This window comes from the organism of the source record quoted next, unplaced genomic scaffold, assembly GCF_019419815.1.
Source record: "Pyrus x bretschneideri cultivar Hongxiangsu unplaced genomic scaffold, Pyrus_bretschneideri_v1 Contig16, whole genome shotgun sequence".
Classification (NCBI taxonomy): Eukaryota; Viridiplantae; Streptophyta; class Magnoliopsida; order Rosales; family Rosaceae; genus Pyrus; species Pyrus x bretschneideri.
Genome location: NW_025999457.1, coordinates 2,184,602 through 2,204,390, shown reverse-complemented (window position 1 = coordinate 2,204,390; position 19,789 = coordinate 2,184,602). Strand labels below are relative to the sequence as shown.

Below are 19,789 nucleotides of genomic sequence, written 5' to 3'. Positions count from 1 at the left end.
GCCAATTGCTAGAATTAGGTGGCGGTTAACAATTACTTTTACTAACTTAGAAATCCAATTCAGGAAGATCTGTATGTCAGATTCCTGATCCGTCAGTTCCAACTATCCTCAAATATTGTGTTCTATAACGCATTAAAGTTTGGTGACGATCCAACGGTTGGATCGTCGATTCAAATTTTGATCAAGTGATGTATCATAATGAAACTAAGCTCAACGATCAAACCACTTCATGCGGATATCAATTATGAATTCAGGGCATCTAATTGGACTTAGAAAGACACCGTCGGCTCACTGGCCACGCGCCACCACGGGTGGCGGTCGGCCGCTTCGACTCGCCGGAAAATTCAACTATTTTCGAAAATTACCAAAATTTACAAGAAAATATATCTCAATGAGTGGAGCAAGTTTCATACATGTGGCCAAGTCCAATTTGGCCGGGAAAAGCTCCAATTGCCCTCGAACCCGCCGGAAGACCTAAAAATAGGTGTTTCTCGATTCATTGCCAAAACGAACTTCGATGCCTCATCCAATGCTTGGGGCTTGCTCCAGGGGTTGAAGGGAGTCTATTGGTAGTGGTGATCGACGGTAATTGTTGTTGGAATCACCGTAACATGAGAAAACTCGTCGGAAAACCCTTTGCACTTTGTGGCTTCCACCTAGAAAATGAAAAGAAAAATGGAAATCTAACACTACAGGGATGTAGGACTCGTAAAGAGCTTTCCATGGACACCAAGATCACCAAAAATGGAAGTCGGATGAAGGAGATATGGTGTCAAAAATGATCATTCGCGGGTCAAAAATGACCCAACTCGGGTCTCTCTCCTTTCCCCTCCTCGCTCTCCCCTTTGATTGGGCTGTTCTTCTTATTTTCTTTCCCACACTCTCCTTTCTTCCCTCTCCCTTGCTGCCATTTCGCAGCTTCTAAACATTTATTTATTTCCCAACAACTAAAACATCTTTAATTTCTTTGTTATAACTCCATTTCACGTACGGTTTTCGCCTACACGTTCGTGAGATCGAGCTCTATTCGAAAATATAAATTATGACCTCAAAAGATCTACGGAATTTAAATAATTAATTTCGAAACTTCTACCCTCATAACTAGTTTAATTAAAACCTAAATTCAAATAAATTAATATAAATTCCCGAAAAATAATATAAAATCCCAATAATACAAATACGTAGATTATAACAGTGAAATCCAGGAATGGGATTTCACACAGCCCGTTTGCACTAGCCTAAACCCATGCTAGCTGACGTCAGGTTACTGTAGGATTTAAATTTTTTTTTTTAGACAAAATTAGAAAAAAAAATTATAATTTTTTTCCTATAAATACCTAAGCCATTTCTACACTATTTCTCACATTCTTTTCACCATTCCATACTATCTTACCTCATTTTATTTCAATTCTTCACCAATTTTTCACATCATTTTCATATATAAAGATAAGAAATCCAAAGGCATATTCATTTAGCAACAAGTGGTAATCAAAATATGTCCGAAAACCTTATTTTAATATGGTAGTTTAATTTAATTAACCATATTAATTCAAATAAAATAATAAATTATTGAAGGAGCTATAAAATAGCTATCTTCGGTTGGAGACGGGTTTTTTTTGTCAAAGTGGCTATGTTTGGGCCTATGGCCCTTTGGCACCCTCAGTTGAAGATGGTATAAAATATAGCATAACACTGTTCATTAAAAAATAATTTCTTGCAAGGCTATAGGGCTAAACATGGCTTTTTGGCTCCCTTTCAGTTGGAGATGGTGAAGGGATCGCCCCATATATTTGAACAAAATTGGAATTAGTTATGAGACCCACTCCGCATCAAATTTTAATGATTCAAACCGTCTTTTTTGTAAGTTATGATTCATATCACATACTTGCGGAAATTCAATCAATCCGAAATCATTTGCCTATTTAATTGTATTCACTACTTTCTTAGAACATAGTCTTCATTAATTTCTTTAAACTCAATTAGATACCTCAAATATTTCCGAATTGACTAATATTTTACAAAGATGATCTATAAGGTGCAACTTAAAAAATAGACCGTGCGAATCATTAAAATTTAATGTGGTGTGGCTTAGAATTAATTCCCTTTTTTTTTTCTTTTTCTTTTTTTTTTTAATAATGGGAATCTCTTCCAATAAACTTATAGATTAACTCCATAGAAGATCAAATGGGGCCATCTTATTACCCAATGAAGTTATGAACTATTAACTAGTTCTCAATATTAAAAATTTAATATTAAACTAAAAATGAATAAATGGCTCCACCTTGCATAAAATGTGACACGTTATCAAATTATATTGAAACAGGTCGAACACTCATAGGAGCTGGTTTTTTTTAATTTTTTTTGTTTTATTTTTTTTTTAAATTTGTTTTAATTATATATATATATATTAAAGTTAATTAGTTTGAAATAATCTTCATAATTATGGCACGAAATGTAATTTTTAGTTGTAAGTGATGTCAGGCTTCCTATCTAAATATAGATTGATATAATCCTACACATATATATTGTAATATTTACAAAAATCAATACAATGAGTCATATTTCTACTTGGTATTAGAGTAGGTTGTTTCGTGTTTGAAGTCCAACGGCGACATGTATTCCACGTCACCTAATTTGTGTTGTCCTTATATTAGGCTTGGAAGCTTGCTACGCGTGAGGAGTGCATGTTGAGAGTATGAATCTCATATCCAAGAAAGAAGGGACATTGCATGCGGGCTACTCCACATATTATTGATTGTGTTTATGGTAAATCATCAACTTTCTAAAAAGTTGGAGAGCAACTTGTATAAAACGAATTCATTGTCATGTAACGATCTTGTTTGATAATAAAGTATTATGTAAAATCAAACTTACACGTAGCATTATATAGTTAGACTGCTATATAATTAGACTGACACATTATAATAACGGTAAACCTTTCCATTTGAGTTCCTTCTAAAAATGTTGAGGTGAGGTGAGGGCCAAATCCCTCCCTTCCTTCTTGACTAAGGAAAGATATATAATTTATTATGGCCTGTGGTGGTAGTGGTAGTGACTAGTGCGGGTGCCATTTTATTTGAATGGTAGTTGGAGTTTGGGCATCTGTAGTTCAGAGTATATTCACCGTCAGATACTCACTACCTCCTAGAGTTCCGGCCGACAAATTATCTAAGACTTCCGTCCAGAAAGATAATTTATTATGGCCGGTAGTGGTAGTTGTAGCGGCGGTTTCATTTCATTTGAATGGCAGTTGTAGTTTGGGCATATGTCGGAAATAGTTTATTCATCCCCACCCCAGATACTCACCCCCTCATAGGTCAAAGGGATGCAATGTCCTGAAGTTAATGTTGGAAAAACTTTAGAGAAACTACTATATATTTTATTATAAACTATTAAATAACACACAATAGAATCTTTATAAATGAAAGAAGAACAAGGAATAGAAGAACCTTAAGAGATCGAGGCTAGAATTTGATTCTATAGTCTTAAGACAAGATTACTCCTCAGTGGTTTCTCAAGGTTTGCGTTGACAAATGTCTCCCAGGATACAATGATCTTTCTCTTTGCGGAAGTAGCACTTCAATCCACAAAGAACAGCGAACCATAAATGTTTAAAACTCTCTCTTTATCAAACACTAAATTACTCTAATTTCTAATTGATTTCTGGATGCAAAACTATATCTAGAATGCTTGACTTGGTGATCTATTTATGGGCTTTGACATGCCCCCTTTTCAAAGGTTGCGTCTGCTTCCAAAAGGCAAAGGACGCCACCCTTATTCAAATTGCGTTTGCAACTGAAACATAAAGGTTGTGTCTAATTTTCCATAAGACAAAGATGAACCTTTTTCAAAGTTTCATCTGTATCCAAAATGACAAAGGTTGTGACTTTGTTCATACATGCGTAACCCTTGAAAAGCTGCCGGTCAAATCCATCCATGACCACTTTAATTTTCATTCAGTTGAATATTTAATATTTAAATATTAATAATACTAATATTTAAATATTAAATTTCTAAAAGTTAACAAAGCGCTATGTTCACTTTAGGTTCGTTTTAAGTCTAGAATTTTGCTTTTATTTTAATTGAGGTGCTAAAATATCGACAACATCTTCATTTTCTGAACAGTTCACCTCTTTTTTTTGCACTTTTCCAAAATAATTCAACCGTTAAATTCACATTAGGGTTCATTATAAGCTCAGAATTTTACTTCCATTTTAGATGAGGCGCCAAAATATCGACATCATCTTCGTTTACCAAACAACTCTCAATCTTGATGGCTACGAGTGCTGTCCATTGGACTGTGAATTCCTTAAGATACAAAGCGACCCATCTTCTCTTCACCTTTTTGACAAATCCCAACCCAACATTTCTTGCCGCTCCGCCAAGTCTCCCCCCAAATGCCCGCCGGATTTAGCCAAACCCACCACCACCGACGACAAAAAGAAAATGAACAAAGACCCATCTTTATCTTTGTCCAAGCAGCACAGCCTCTAAGCACAACCACTCTCTCCGACCCTTCATTTTAAAGACACTTCCAAACGAGTCCTAATTCCTTACATTGGAGTTTAAGATTTGGAGAAGAAAACCAAAAAGCGCAAACCCATCATCTTTTTTCAACTCATGCATAATAATATAGAACTAACAATATGTCTTGCATTGGTGGATCTAAATTTTGTCAAGAAAAATCATAATCATACTAAGAGAACAAAAAACTGAGCTTACCATATTCATTGAATTAACCTTTTTCATACAATCTAAATTATATCAACAAGGGCAAATTTATACTGATACATAAAATTGAGCTTAATGATAAAGCAGGCACCTTAATCAGATTGTTTGGCCAACTTGATCTTCTATTGCACAAGAGCAATCACGTTTGGCCAACTTGATCTTCCATTGCACAAGAGCAATCACGTGATTAAACTTTAATTGCCAACCTTTCAACAATCTCGGAAAATCCCTTAATTTCACACTGCAACTAGCGGAGCTACTTAACCAGGCTTCCATTCGAGTCCGTGCACAAGGACGTTTTGAGGTTCAAACATCCGCCAAACCCAAAAAGGACGCCCCTTGCTGATTTAACCTGTATCATTGAATGGAGAGATTTTTCAGTGTGATTGGTACACGGATGATACATCACATGTTAATATACAAATGGTGAGATATATGTGCTAAAACGTTAATAACTGAAAAAATAAATTTCTCACCACTTCTATTAAAACACGTGATGTACTACTTGTGTTTCCGTCACAATTAAAAATAACTTGAACCCTCGGGAATTCCCAATGGAAGACCTAAACATGAAGCATTATTAACTGTATAAAGCTCCCACTTTTTAATTCTACACTTCTCTAGGACAGAAATTAACCTTGTCCTGTGCACATCAGCAGGGAATGCCCCATCCGGACTGACAAGCACAGCGCCTGTATAACATTGTCATGCACCATCTCACAAATTCAGTAAAGCCAATATGGTATCATCACCATCAATGGCTCACGGCCATCTTCGATCCTGAAACTCCATCGTTTCTTCTGCTCATTCAAGTCTGGAGTTCTTCTGGTTTCTGGTATTGGTGCTGATTCAATCTCATTTCTGAGTTCAAGAAATCGATGCAGTTGTTGTTTGCTTATTAGGTGCTATTGCTTGTATCTTCAATCAGTATTTTGGGACCCTAATTCATCAGTATTATGCATCTGTGATAAAGTTTTCTGCGATTAAAGTTGACAAGATTCTGTGATTTGGAATTTCTATGATTCTTGAATGTTCTTGTGAATTCTTATTTTTCTGACCAGTTGTTATTTCAAGAAAGTATCAGTCTTTCTTCATTTAAAAATCTTTCTTGATTTGTAAGGAAAGTGTCAATCTTCCTTGAACAGTAAGAAAGTGTCAAACTTTCTTGAATAATTTGGTAGCTGTGAGTATTATTCTCACATCAGTGTGTTGAGTTTCTTCTCTGTGATGTAGAATTCGGTGTTTCTTGAGCATTTCATCATGTCTACAACTAGTGTTAAAGTTGAAAGTCTTTTGGGCATGCTTACAATAAAACTGAAGGATGATAACTTTGCCAAATGAGCATTTCAGTTCAAGTCAGTTCTAAAAGGTTACAAAATGTTTGTTCACTTTGATGGTACTAATGTTTGTCCATCAAAGTCTGTGATACACACTGATACTGGAGTCACTACTGAGATAACTGTAGCATATAATGAATGGGAATCAACTGATATGGCATTACATAGTCTTCTGTTAGAAACTTTGTTTGATGAAGCCATTAAGTATGTTCTTGGTTGCAAAACTGCTGCAGAAGCTTGGTCAAATCTTGTGGAACGTTTTGTTTTTGTGTCTAAGTTCAGAATTAATCATCTGAAAACTGAATTGCATACAATACAGAAAGGGTCAGATTCAATTAATAAGTATTTGTTAAGGCTCAAGAAAATTAGAGAACAATTGACAACTGCAAGGGAATTTGTTTCTGACAATGATGTGATGATAGCTGGTCTTGCTAGGTTGCCAAAGGAGTATGCAATAATTCGAATTGTTATTTCTGCTAGAGAGTCATCTATACATTGAAAGAATTTCATGCTCAGTTGCTAGGTGATGAAAAAGAAATTGAAGGAGAAATGAATGTGTTGTCTCAAAGCATGGATGCTTTATACACTCGAGGTTCATCTACACATAGAATACATCAAATGCATCTGGTTCTAACCCTTTGAGTCATTATCATATTCCTGCTACCACAAGTGGTACAATTACATAACAACAATATCAACAACAACCATATCCATAACAATATCCACAGCAACCATATGCACAGTAGCCTCAATTCTTTGATTCACAGTCTTATGGTTTTGGTTTTATGGGCAATGGTCATAATTCTGGTGGTCTAAGACCAAACTTTGGCCATAAACCTTTTAATGGTTCCAATTACAAGGGAAACAACAATTACAGATCAAATGGTGGTTATAAAGGCAAGAACAATTCTGCACTGGAATGTTTTCACAAGGCAAATTATGCATTTCAAGGTCAACCTCCACCTGCAACATTGAATGCTATGACAGCACAGAAAAAAACTCAATATGCTCCTCAAGATTCTTAGATTGTTGACACTGGAGCTTCTCATCATATCACTGCAAATGTGAATTCACTTAATCAAGTCACTCCATTTGAATGTTCTGAGAAAATCACAATTGGCAATGGCACATGTTTAACCATTGACAATATTGGTTCAACTAAACTCAAACACAATTCTTATGAAATTATTCTTAATAATGTGTTACATGTGTCTAAGATTGCAAGGAATCTTCTCTCTGTGCAACAATTATGTGCTAATAACCACAGCGGGTTTATATGTGATGAAAGTGAGTTTTTTTGTGTTGGACAAGAAGACAAATGAGGTTTTGTATCAAGGAAAAAGTAAGCCTAGGGAGCGGTTTCAAATACCAGTTGTCAAATGATCAAAATGAGTGAAGTGTATAGTCCATAATTCAGCTTTTTTGGGACAGTTGGTAAAGTCAAAACTTTGGCATCAAAGATTGGGACATCCTACACATGAGATTTTGTCTGTCATGCTAAAACAGTCCAACATAAGTCATAGAAATAGATAGTGATCATAGTCTCTGTACTCATTGTATAAAAGGAAAGATGTCTAGAATTCTTTTTCCTACTAGAAGTGATAAATGTTCTTTACCATTTTAGAAGCTTCACTCAGACATATGGGGACCATCTCCTGTAAAATCTGTTGAAAGATACTCTATAACTTTTGTTGGCGAATATACAAAGTATGTTTGGATTTTTCCATTGTGCAACAAATCTGATACAATCTGATACAATTACTACATTTGTGAGGTTATAAAATTTTGTTCTTACTCAATTTGGAACTGTTATTAAGTGTTTACAAGCTGATGGAGGAAGAGAATACACCAGTCTTAGTTTTATAACTTTTCTTGGTGCAAAATGAGTTAAACATATGATATATTGTCCCTACACTCCACAACAAAATGGAGTAGTTGAGAGGAAGCACATGCATGTTGTAGAGACTGCTATAACTCTGCTTATTGCTACTAGTTTACCTATTGAATTTTGGTATTATGCATGCGCACATTCAGTGTTCTTGATAAATAGAATGACTTATAAGTCTTTGGCACTGGAATCTCCTTACAAAAGATTGTATAACAAGCAACCAAATTTGAAGTCTATAAAGATATTTGGATCTGCAGTTTATCCATGGTTAAGACCATATAACAGTAATAAGCTACAACCAAGATCTGAGAGCTGTATATTTTTAGGTTAGTTCCAATTCCGTCACAGTTGGTATAATAGAAATACAGCAGATCAAAATAATCACTTGCATTCAGCTTCTTCTTTAAGTCAATATGAGTATTTTCTGTGGGTTTCAATTCGTTTGAATGATTGGGATTTCTTATGGGTTGGATTTTCTTCTCTCAAAATTTTACGATTTAGGGTTTGTTCGATTTCCTCTTTGTAGTTGGTGGCTTGTTTCTCTTTCACACTCCAGTAGCTGATGGAATTGGAAATGCTATTCAATTTCTATTCAGATTACCGATTAAGTGTTTGTTTAATTTCCTCAGGAAATCGTACATGCGATGTATTCTTCTCTTTCTCGACTGTCTTCCTCTCTGATTCACCAGCTAGCTAGAACCCGATGCCCTGGCCACGCCGAGCTCATCACTTCCAGGTCTTTCTCCGACTCTAGGATGCCGCCAGGCAAGTTCTTCTTCTTCCTGCCTCCTTTCCAATTTCGTCCATTGGGTTTCTGTTTTTGTTGCCTATGAATTTGATTACATGTTAAAGTTAAGCGTTTTGGGTTTTGAATCGCATTTTGAATACGGTTGCTTGTGAAATTAGTTTGCTAAGATAAATGGCGAATCAAGAGGTTTGATGGGAAGGGAAATGAATTCTTCATTAATGGTAATTTCTTGCTAATGACTGAAAATATATTGTGGGATTTACAGGGCACCAAGAAAATTTTCGAAATGGTTTCAATGCTTCTGAGAATGGAGAGAGGAATTCCAGGTCTATCAACTTTGTGAGGGGAGTAGTAGAGGAGGATGGAAGGAGCAACTTTTGGGGTTCTCAGTTTCCTCGATATAATATATAGAAAAATGGTGATATTGTCCACGTAAAGCTGATGAAAAACAATACCTTTGTTACTGTGACGGACTCGAAGGGCAACAGGAAACTTGGGGCCTCAGCTGGTTCCATACCAGATATGGAAGGAGGACCAAAATTGGCTCAGTACGCGGCTGAAGCAACTGCAGAACATGTTGGACGGATGTCAAGAAATATCGGCTTAAAATCAGTTGTGATGAAGGTGAAAGGGTTTACTTATTTTAAGAAGAAAAGGCAAGCTATCATGAGCTGGAAAGAGGGCTTCTCTGGCTCCCGAGTGGGTCACAGTCCAATTGTATACATTGAAGATACAACCAGAAAGCCCCACAATGGTTGTAGACTCCCCAAGCAGCGTCGTATCTAAACCACAGTGCGCTTTATCCTTGAGTGGGTATAATTTTACTTGGCTAGGGAGAAAGTATTCGGTGAAATAATGAGCTTGGCCTGGCTGTTTTTTTCCCAAAAAAAATTGAATATCTGTCATATTGTGATGCTAATGTAGTCTATTTGAAGGTCACCTTGCTATGTTTTAAAGATGGTTGTTTATTATGATAAAGTAGTTGGTTAATGTTGGTGTGGAAAGTTGGGCTTTTTCTTAAGTATACATAAAGAACTCATGTTGAAGATAGTCTATTTATCAAGTGTGAAAGATCTTTGGATATCGCTTATCTATGCGTGTATTTTAGGTTACTAATGACTTAAGTTCAGGAAAATGTAGTTCCGACGAGTGCTATGAACAGGTCCTTGCATGTTGGCAGCTGGTCATACTTTGAATGAATTTCTGTGTTTCCAGTCTGTTTTATGACTGAAATGTTTTAGGTTCAAGCTGATACACAAACACAAACAGTCCTTTTACGTCATGACAGTTTAATGCATACATTGCGGAATGCCTATGTGTGGGGGTTTCTGGCTAGGGCCTGGTTATATTTGGTTAACCTGAAATCTTGGTCAGTATTGCTTTGTCATGAAGAGGGCCACTTTACTCGACAAGAGTAAAGATTATAGCTCTAGGGTAGAACCTTGCATGTCTAGCTCATTGTTATTCTTTTCTTTGCAAGATTTCAATGTTCTTTAAAAGCCTGTTCCATTGATGAGTGAATGATTGAAGATAGTTTTTCAATGTTAGTTATTGTTCTTTTACGAGCCAAATGATTTTGACTTCTCTTTGAGGTTGGGCTCTGTTCTTAGCTTTTGGGTTCCTGTACGGAATCACTGCAGGGTTCTTGCCGTACTGTTTGTCTCGCGAATTGCTGTGATTTGTGCTTTCTTGGACTGATTGTATTTTTTGCTTCTGTGGCCACAGAACTCTGTTTACGAAATTTCTCTAAGATTTGGTGCAAACATAATTTGGACATCGAAGAAGTAGATTTTCATATTTAGCTTTCATACACTTACATTCTCCAATGTAGAATTCATTTGTGCAACGAATGAAGAAATGATCACTAATGAGTAATGACTAGTTGACTACTATATACTTTGTACTGCCTAAAGTATCTTGTAGTGTTTATTTTGGTGAGTTTTTAGGCATGGGATTTCTGGAGTGTTGATTTATTTTGGGGTATTTTCTTGGCATGGAGCATCCTGAGTGGGGTTTATTTTCCGAGTAGTTCTTCGACTAATGTGAACTGGAGTTGTTGAAGTATTTGAATGGAATTATGGAAGCTACTACTACGTAAACTTTACCTATGTAAGTTTATCATACGCTGTCAGTCCCAAGCCCAGATAAAAAAGGAGTGTGTCAAGTAGTCAACAATCAGCACTCATTTTGTTTCACGTTGAATACTAAACTACGTAGTTGTAAATTTCCTCTATCCAAATTCTCTTCAACTTTTTATACTTTTTTTAAAGGGGTGTGATATCCACATATCATTTTTTACTTTTCACACACCCTTCTAATTTTCGGCAGTCGAATCGGATGAATTGAAGAAGATCAACGGATAGAAATTAACAAAGGGTGTGTAAGAAGTAAAAATAGGTGTATGGATAACACATCCCTTTTTAAATACGTTTCCCTACGCTCATTAACTTTTTCTCTATCTAGTTGTAGTGGATTTTACATTGAATTGTCCTAGTTTCTTAACTAAAGCTTACAAACTATTTCACACATTCCGCATCCATTTTCCGCGTTTGTAAGCCTAAAAACTATAAAATCAAAAGTTGTTTCCTGCAGCTCTCCAAATTGATCAGTAAACACTCACTCTCTATAGATTCTTTGCCACCTCATCATTTTGGCATAATATTTTATAATGTTGATACAAGAACTGTGCCAAGAACATGAGGTGACGAAGAGTCGATGAAAAGTCTCATTTTTAAAAAGTTTCCTTAACATTTCTCTAGAATTTAATACGATAAAGAAATGTTGTTCAAATTAACAGCGAAATACATGGCGTGATAAACAAAACTAGATAACACTAGTCTGATAATTAATTAAACGCTCAACAAGCATTAATTCAATCTGAGAGATGAACATTTTTTGGATCGTACGTAACCATACAAAATAGCTGAATTAAACTTAATGCAAAATTAAGAAATAGTTAATTGATCATTATTTTGGTTTAAATTTTGAAGAAATGTTTCTTTCCTTGGAGAAATTTTTCATATTATGTTGGGAATATAAATGGTACATCACATATTTTTATATAAATGATGTGAAATTTTACTTTTTAAGTTATTAACATTTTAATACACATATCCCACTATTTTCATAGTAACACGTGATATATCACTTCTTGTTCCAATCACACTGAAAAATCTCTCATTTCCTTAGTCTCTTCCTCTTTTCTCTTTTGACTTTTGTTCTTTCTCTGCTTCGTGCTTCTCATGCTGCAGCAGAAACAAGAAAAGGAAGCATAAATAAAGGTCAAACTTTATACTTTTAAGTAACCAAGAAATGAAAAATTATCAAATAAAACGATATTTCAGACAGCAGAAAACTATGGATTAATTCAATAAGACATTTTGGTGAGATTTGGCCTCACTACCTCAAGCATATAATGTAGTCATTCAGATTACTGATTTATTAAAATAATTTGTTAACTATACAAAATTTAATCTCTCCAATTGTTTTTTTTTTTTTGGACAAATATGGTGACGCTCATGTCGTAACAATTCCCCTATAAATTATTTAAAGGGAGAGAAATGTTAGAACTTGAATGCAGTGGGTTGAAAAGTCTTAATCACCGGGATAATTTAAGGGAATTCTTAATCCATTTCTCTTTGGCGTGCGTACTATTTGTAACAAGATATCCAACTCATACAATTTAAAAGCACGTACTAATTAATTAAAATCATGAAAATAATTAGGGGTTGACATATTGATATTGTTACGTACCAAGGGCCAAGGCAATGCATAATCGCCAGTACGTAGCAGCAGCACACTAATTAAGTTCCTCAATAGTCACTCGACTCATCGGTTTCACTCCTCTTGCTGTACCCTCCTCTGCCACGCCCTCCGTGTCCTTCCTCCGAGTCATCATCAGTGCTTACCCCTCCATAGCCACCTCCGCCGCTTGTACGACGTCCTTCAGCAGAGTAATCAGTGTTGTCTCCGTAGCCACCTCGGCCGCGGGTATGACGTCCTTCACCAGAGTAATCAGTGTTATCGCTGTAGCCACCGCCGCCAGTACGACGTCCTTCACCAGAGAAAGTAGTGGTTTCCGTAGCACGGCCTCCGTGTTCTTCTTCCGAGTAACTATCTGTGTTGCTGGCCCCGCCGTAGCCACCTCCATCAGTACGATGTCCTTCGCTAGAGTAAGCAGTGATCTCGCTGTACGCGGCACGGCCTCCGTGTCCTTCTTCCGAGTAATCATCAATTTTGCCTCCTCCATAGCCGCCTCCGCCAGTAAGGCGTCCTTCACCATAGTAATCAGTGCTGTTGCTGTCACCGTAGCCCCGCTGCGGGCCCCGGTACGTCCTTGGGAAGCGTAACCAGTAGTGGAGTCGCCCAAGCCACCACCAGACCGGGCACCGTAACCAGACTGAGACTGAGAGTAGGATGAGGTTTTGTCGTCTTCTTCTTCGTCCCTTTGGCTGGACAAGAGGCCACGGCTGTGCTGCTCCTGATCAACCATAGTGGGTTTGGGGTATTTTGGGAACTGTAGGAAAGTGCGAGAATGAATGAAGGTTATGAGGAGGAAAGGTGGCGACTGAGTTTTGTGATATTGTTTGAGTGCATGGTGGTGGTGGAGAGTTCTTATATAAGTGTTGGGCGTCCTAAAAATAACTCTCAGCAGGAGGCTTTGGCTCTTCTCCATCACAAGCTCATACGTAAAATATCCACCTAAGGTGGGACTCTCGTGGTTTTGCCACTTGCATGGCTACCTATCCAAGCCTTGGTCGACGGTCGCCATTCCTCTCTCTCTCTCTCTCTCTCTCTCTCTCTCTCTCTCTCTCTCTCTCTCTCCAACGTGAATAGATAGGGTCATAGGGTTGATATCCTTCTAAAGGGCAATATGAAAAACGACGTTTCTTTGTTTTTCTTTTTGAAATGTGTTTGGGAAGCATACCATTGGACTACATATTTTTTTGTTTGAGACTCTAGGTATTTTATTTTGGCTATATCAATGTGGTAATCAAATTTTATCAACCCTGGAGAGGACGCACTACAAGAAAAATGGGCTAAGAACACAATTGATTTGTGCCCTTCTCATTTTCATTGAGCACAAATACATAATTGTGCTTTATAAGGTCCATTGTACACCCAAATATCTCAATTGTGCCCTTTAAAAAAAAAGCACCATTAGTTTGTGTTGTGTGTTTGTGCCTACTAAAGTTTGAACACAAAATTTTGTGTCCAGCTTGCATGTGTCCTTTTAATGTCAGAGAGATATTATTTTATTAATTTACAAACACACAAAAGTTTGTGTCCTCAGCCACCCCTTTCCCCCGCCCGTATCCTCTTTCTCCCCCTTCTTCTGCATGCAACAGCACCGCCGTCTCCCGATCACCAACAACCGTCAAATTATACCTCCAGAATCCTTTTTCTGTCCTCCTTCCAACCCCCAAGTTAGTTTCTACAAATTCATAGCCGGATTTCCTCAATTTCATATCTAAGAAATGGTGACCGCGGATTCTTTGGCCAGTTTTCGGCCAAGCCTGGCAGAATTAGACCTCGACCCTAGAGGTAAAGATGATCATCTTTTAGTGGGCTGTCCTCCAGTGTATGTTCTTTTCTAAAATAAAAACTTTCAGTTTTGGGATCCATTTTAGATTTTGAATTTTAATTCCCTTTTCTGTATGCATGTCAAAGTTTACTCGCTTGGAGACTGCTCGGAATTTCAAAGTTTAGTCGCATGTAATATTCTTGTTTTAAATTGGTCATTTAATTTTTAATGTTTATAGCTTATTGTAGTTTGTTTCATCAACTTTTCTGGCATTTTTTGTTTAAGTTTTCGATCTGTTTTGGTTGCCTAGGAGATGAAGGAAAATAAATAAAATAGAATTCCATGTAGTCGCTTTTGTTTCCCCGGGAAAGAAAGATTGGAAATATTCGACCAATATCAATCAAGCCAAAATGTTGAATTTAATTTAATTATTTAAATTCATTTCCATGTCGTATGATTACATGATATTTCGTTGACTCAGGTGGTTTTCAACTTTTTCTGTCCCTTAATTTGAAATGGCAGTGAGATTAAGATACGATTACAGGATAATTACAGTGTTTTCTTTTTGTTTTTTTATTTGTTTTATTTTTATTTTTTATTTTCCAGTTAATGAAAGATGCCAAAAACTCAGTTGGGTTCCCACAATGTAAGGTCCCATGGAGTCAATGAGGCAAAGGTTCATATGCAAGCATCGGGCTTGTGACAGACGGTTTAAGAGGAGGCCTAAACTGTAATCCGGTGTCACTCCGATGAATTGAGTTTTGTGATCTAGCTAAACTACCCATGATCAATCACATGAACAAATCGTACAGGTAGTGCAAAAGTTGGTTATCTTCTTCCATTCATTCCTTCATCTACAAAAGATAAATGTGTGAGTTCACTTTACAGAAATCTTCCACTCAGGTTTACGTATTAAGGCAGTCTTATCAGATTTAAGGCAAAAGTGTGAGTCATCATGTGGTAGGTTTATATAACTATTAGTACTATAATAAAACTCACCGTTTAAGCAAGTGTAAAATTGTAATATCTGATTACCAAAAAAAGGGCATGATGCTAAATGCCTTAGTTAACGAGAAATTTGTAAATGAAATTCATGAAGTGAGAGGAGAGATGTAGAAGATCATAGTAATTAAAAAAAGTCATTGAAATGGTGGGAGGCACATTCCATATGCCCCTTGAAAGATGCCTCATTTGCATTATCCTTAAAGCCATTTTTCTCGTAAGCTAATTAAAAAAAACAGACAACTAATTGACAGGAAAAAACAACTATTACTCCGAAATCAAAGAAATGACACTTCTTTTGCTAAAAAATCAGTTGGGTTCCCAAATTGTAAGGTCCCATGGATTCAAGGAGGCAAAGGTTCATTTGCATTATTGGCTGATTATGTTGGTTCTTGTCGGGATTGATCTCGATTTGAAATTGATAGAACCGTTTCACCACTTTCTGCTTTTGTAGATTAATTTTGTAATTTTGTTATCCACGAGTTACTTTTACATGTTCAAAATATTTGTAGTTCTACATTTACTTGTAGTGTTTGTTGATTAAAGTTGATGAATTAGATCGATCGTTTTAATTTTTGGTACTATTCATGACTTTGGCAGTGAGAGGTCCAAATACCACACATATCATCCGGATTAGTTCGTTTGTGGAGCAAAGATTGGATGAGATGCAAAACTGGGGAATATAAGCAAGGTTAGATTTCAAAATACTTATTTATTAGACTCTGCTTTGCAGATCCTATAAGGTTTTTAGCATTTGCTATCTTTCTTAGAAATTAATGTCATAACATTGAGATTTATCTCACGGCATTTGACCTTAAGCTAAATGATTGACCAAACTTGTATTGTTTTGTACATCTTGTTTGCTTGTAATGATGGTTTAGCTGCTCATTTAAGTTGCATGTTTTGTTCGTTGTTATTTAGTATAACAAAGTAGCAATGCGTCAGTGCTTGTGAGTTCTCAATGCCGATTGCAAGTTTTGGTCCCTGAACATCACTGGAAATAGGTGCTTAACAATTTATTTTCATTTTCCCTTTGATTTGGATTTCAGGAAGATGATTGCATTATCCACCAAGTTGGAAAAAAGAGGTGAAATCAGTTTTGCCTGGCTATACGTAGAGATGCATGGATTGCTTAAGTTCTGTTGGATATATCAGTTTTGCCTGGCTAAAGTACACATGTTTTTTTTATGAGGAATACTTGTATACTTTCATTAATGATATTCCACTTTTACTGTTTGGTTCATTCTAACAGCTGAAGCCGTTGGCTTTCATTTTATGAAATTTTTAATCTTTTGTTTTGCTTAAATTTCAGTTTGTAGCCTGTTTTGATTTTTCAATTTTTTTTTTTTTTAATTTTTAAATACAGCTTATTAGGCACCATTTCAAAAAAGTGCCCGTCAGGTGGTTGTTAGCTTGTCTGACAGATTGTCAGAATGTAGGCACATAAAGACATCTATTTGTGCTGAACTGTTTGAGCACAAAAAGTCATATTGTGCCCTTTCATCAAAGGTGACACCCATAGAGGGCACATACAATCTAATAGTTGCTACACTGTTGCCATTGGTCTATGGGCACATATGTTGATGCATTTTGGCCTCAAAGGGCACAAATAATTTATTGTGTGCAGTGCCCATTATTTTTGTAGTGACGCCATATGTATTAAAGCATACTTTTAGTTAATAAAATTGTCGAGTTTCACCAACACTTAATCTTGGCGTGGGTTCAACATCAAATGCAAGAAGGAATATCTCCACATAAATCACACCAAACAGAAGAGAGACCTCTTTCAGACTAGCTTGCTCTCCATACATCATGTGATGGATTCATGTAAACTAAGGCACCTGCACCTCCGTTAACAGAGTTAGTGGGATCAACATGCCAAGTGAAGGCCAATGAGGATTCGACAAGCCTAGAAGTGATCGTAGATGAGATCAGCCCAAAAGGGTTTCCTAAGGCAAGATCTAGCTGGACCTTCAAGCGATAATGACCTCATATAATCATGGCCAAACATAGTCCATGAACACTGATGATGTTAAGAGGATTCGACAAGCCTAGAAGTGATTGTAGATGAGATCAGCCCAAAAGGGTCTCCTAAGGCAAGATCTAGCTAGACCTTCAAGCGATAATGACCTCATATAATCATGGCCAAACATAGTCCATGAACACTGATAATGTTAAAAGTGATCTTTAAACATGACTCTTGATTGGTGCCCGGCCCTCATCATGCCTCTCATAGTCAACCGTTGTTGGCTAAATGGGTGAGAAAACGTGGGATTCATACCAACCATTTAGGTAGCGCACACATGCCCTATTAAATCACCCTCAAGCTGAAGCCAAACTCTATATAAGTGTTTGGACCTAAAATTATTGGGTTGGGCCAAGTATAGAATTATTCTCGGCCCGGAAGCTCTGCTTGAGGATTGCTATGAACCGTTTGGAACATGGGCCGCCTAACCAAGGTCGGCCAGGTCCTATTTGGAAAAGGAATATTCCAGATGAATAGGAAATGGGTGAGCCCTATTGCGAAGCAGATGGATGAAGAAGTTGAGTCCTAATGCAATAAGGATTCTCAGCCAGATAAGGACGTTGAAACCTGGAGGTGAATGCGGCCTGATAAGGGGTTAAGTTCAGAACCCTAATGGAAGAAGGACTAGCCAAGATAAGATGGATTAGGGTAAGGAGCCCTAGTCCAAGTATGGTTTTAACTCGATCGTAAGAAGGATTTGTTCTTGCTACTATAAATAGAGAATGGAGTGCACAATTCAAGTCTCTCCAATTCAACACACAAATTGCCTTGCGCAAACCTCTCAAACACTTTGAGATTTTTTTTATTTTCTTTTTTCGCCGACACATCTTCAATTTGGATAAACAACACTGTGGAGGCAACCGGCAAACATCTTCAGTTTGGATAAACAACACTGTTGCCGTAGAATCAGCCGACCGAGGAGCACCTTCAATTTGGATAAACAGCACTGCGTCGAAGCCGACTGGTTACCTATCCAAGTCTCGGTCGAGAAGGGTTTTCGAATTCTTATTGGCAGAGGTCACCTTATTAGTCTTCTCAGCGAAGTAAGGTGTTACGAGTTACGATATTCGGCACATTGAACGCCAAGTGATTTTATGATTGGATACTCATAAGTGAGTATCAGAGTTCGACATTCTGATGGCCGAACCACATTTACCATCAAGACATACATCTCCTTTGAGTACTTGTGTCCATATAGTCTGGTGTCGATTCGACGTGCTTACACTCTCACAAATATAATCACTATGACCGAATCCGACGCCAACAATTCGTGAACTTTGCAGAACTAGCAGCCTTGTCTTTAGGCTCGAGAATCCAAAGGCCAAGTCTTGTTCCTTCCTCGGCCGCAATTGCAAGATCAAGAGGTCAACATCGACGCAACATCAACAAATTTTACTCTTCGGCCGAGCTCGGCCGATGAGTTGGCACGCCCTGCATCAACCGAATGACGTAGTTAGCTCATTATTTACTCGGCATGCGCGTCATGTAGGCTTTGTAATTTTTAGGATCAACAATAAGACATGCCATTTTCCTATGAGGGTAATTGTTTCTTTGGCCAAAAATTCATAGCTTGTTGTTCATGTTCTACAATTAATTTTACGCTTATGTAAAATTCGTTACACACAAATTGGTGCTTTCAATAACAACCTGTTCATATTCGTAGCAGTCTCTTAATTCTTAGTATAGGAACTATATAATTGAAAAGAACCATTTCTTTCTAAACCTTAGAAACATCGTTATGAAACGCACTCGCCGCAATAAGGACCTAGGACAAAGCTCCAACCTCCTGCTCAGCAGTAGGAAGAAAACCGAGCACCTCTTCCAAATTCAAATCCTGTTGTGGAACTTAATGTGTCTCAAAGAATGATTTAGAAAGAGAACTTCTTAACGTTAACTCTCGCATGCAGAGATAAAGAGAAGTTCATACAAACTATTATTAACCGGATCCATGTCATGCATGTCCAGTAGAATCGAAACAACGATCTTGCTGACACCGTGAATATCCGCTAACCACACATTTGCCAAGGGCAGTGGAGAATCGAGACCCATGCAGGAGGCCAGAAAAAGTTAAACTTGAGACTTTCCACTAAAAATAGAGATAAATGTTAATTAATCTTAATGCAAAAACCTTAATATACTTTTATCATTGCATTTATTTTTTACATTTGAGATTTTGTGTCCTTCTTTGCCTTGTAATGTAGAAAGTGGTGCTCACAATCAGCAGCTATCTAATAGTTATCTAATAATGAGATAAATTAAATTAACATGACCTATGCATATTACTTCAAATCACAAGATATACGTCGGTAGCAAAGTTACCGTTATATGCGTGAGTTTGAAATTTTTTTTGGAATTTTAACGAAAAACTCCCGTTACTGTTCACTTTAATGAAAAATCACATTTTTACACTAAAAAGTCAATCATGGTACGATTCACTTTACCCTTTATTTTGTCCTTATCGTTAAAACTCAAAGTTTTCAAGCTCTTTTCATTAGTTTTTCTTCTTTTTTTTTTCCTTAAAATTTGGATTGAA

At 37.0% G+C, this 19,789-nt stretch overlaps 1 protein-coding gene and 1 pseudogene across 1 annotated transcript; one reads left to right on the top strand and one right to left on the bottom strand.

The window, feature by feature from the left end:
* Nucleotides 1-8,288: 8,288 nt before the first annotated feature.
* Nucleotides 8,289-9,694, top strand: LOC103965245 (annotated as a pseudogene).
* Nucleotides 9,695-11,758: 2,064 nt separating this feature from the next.
* On the bottom strand, nucleotides 11,759-13,282 carry LOC103965268 (RNA-binding protein FUS-like). Its single transcript, XM_009378304.3, is given in 3 exon segments — nucleotides 11,759-11,949; nucleotides 12,458-13,019; nucleotides 13,022-13,282. Coding segments are annotated over 2 exon segments (678 nt in total). The 5' UTR covers nucleotides 13,197-13,282; the 3' UTR covers nucleotides 11,759-11,949; nucleotides 12,458-12,516.
* Between the last annotated feature and the right edge of the window lie 6,507 nt (nucleotides 13,283-19,789).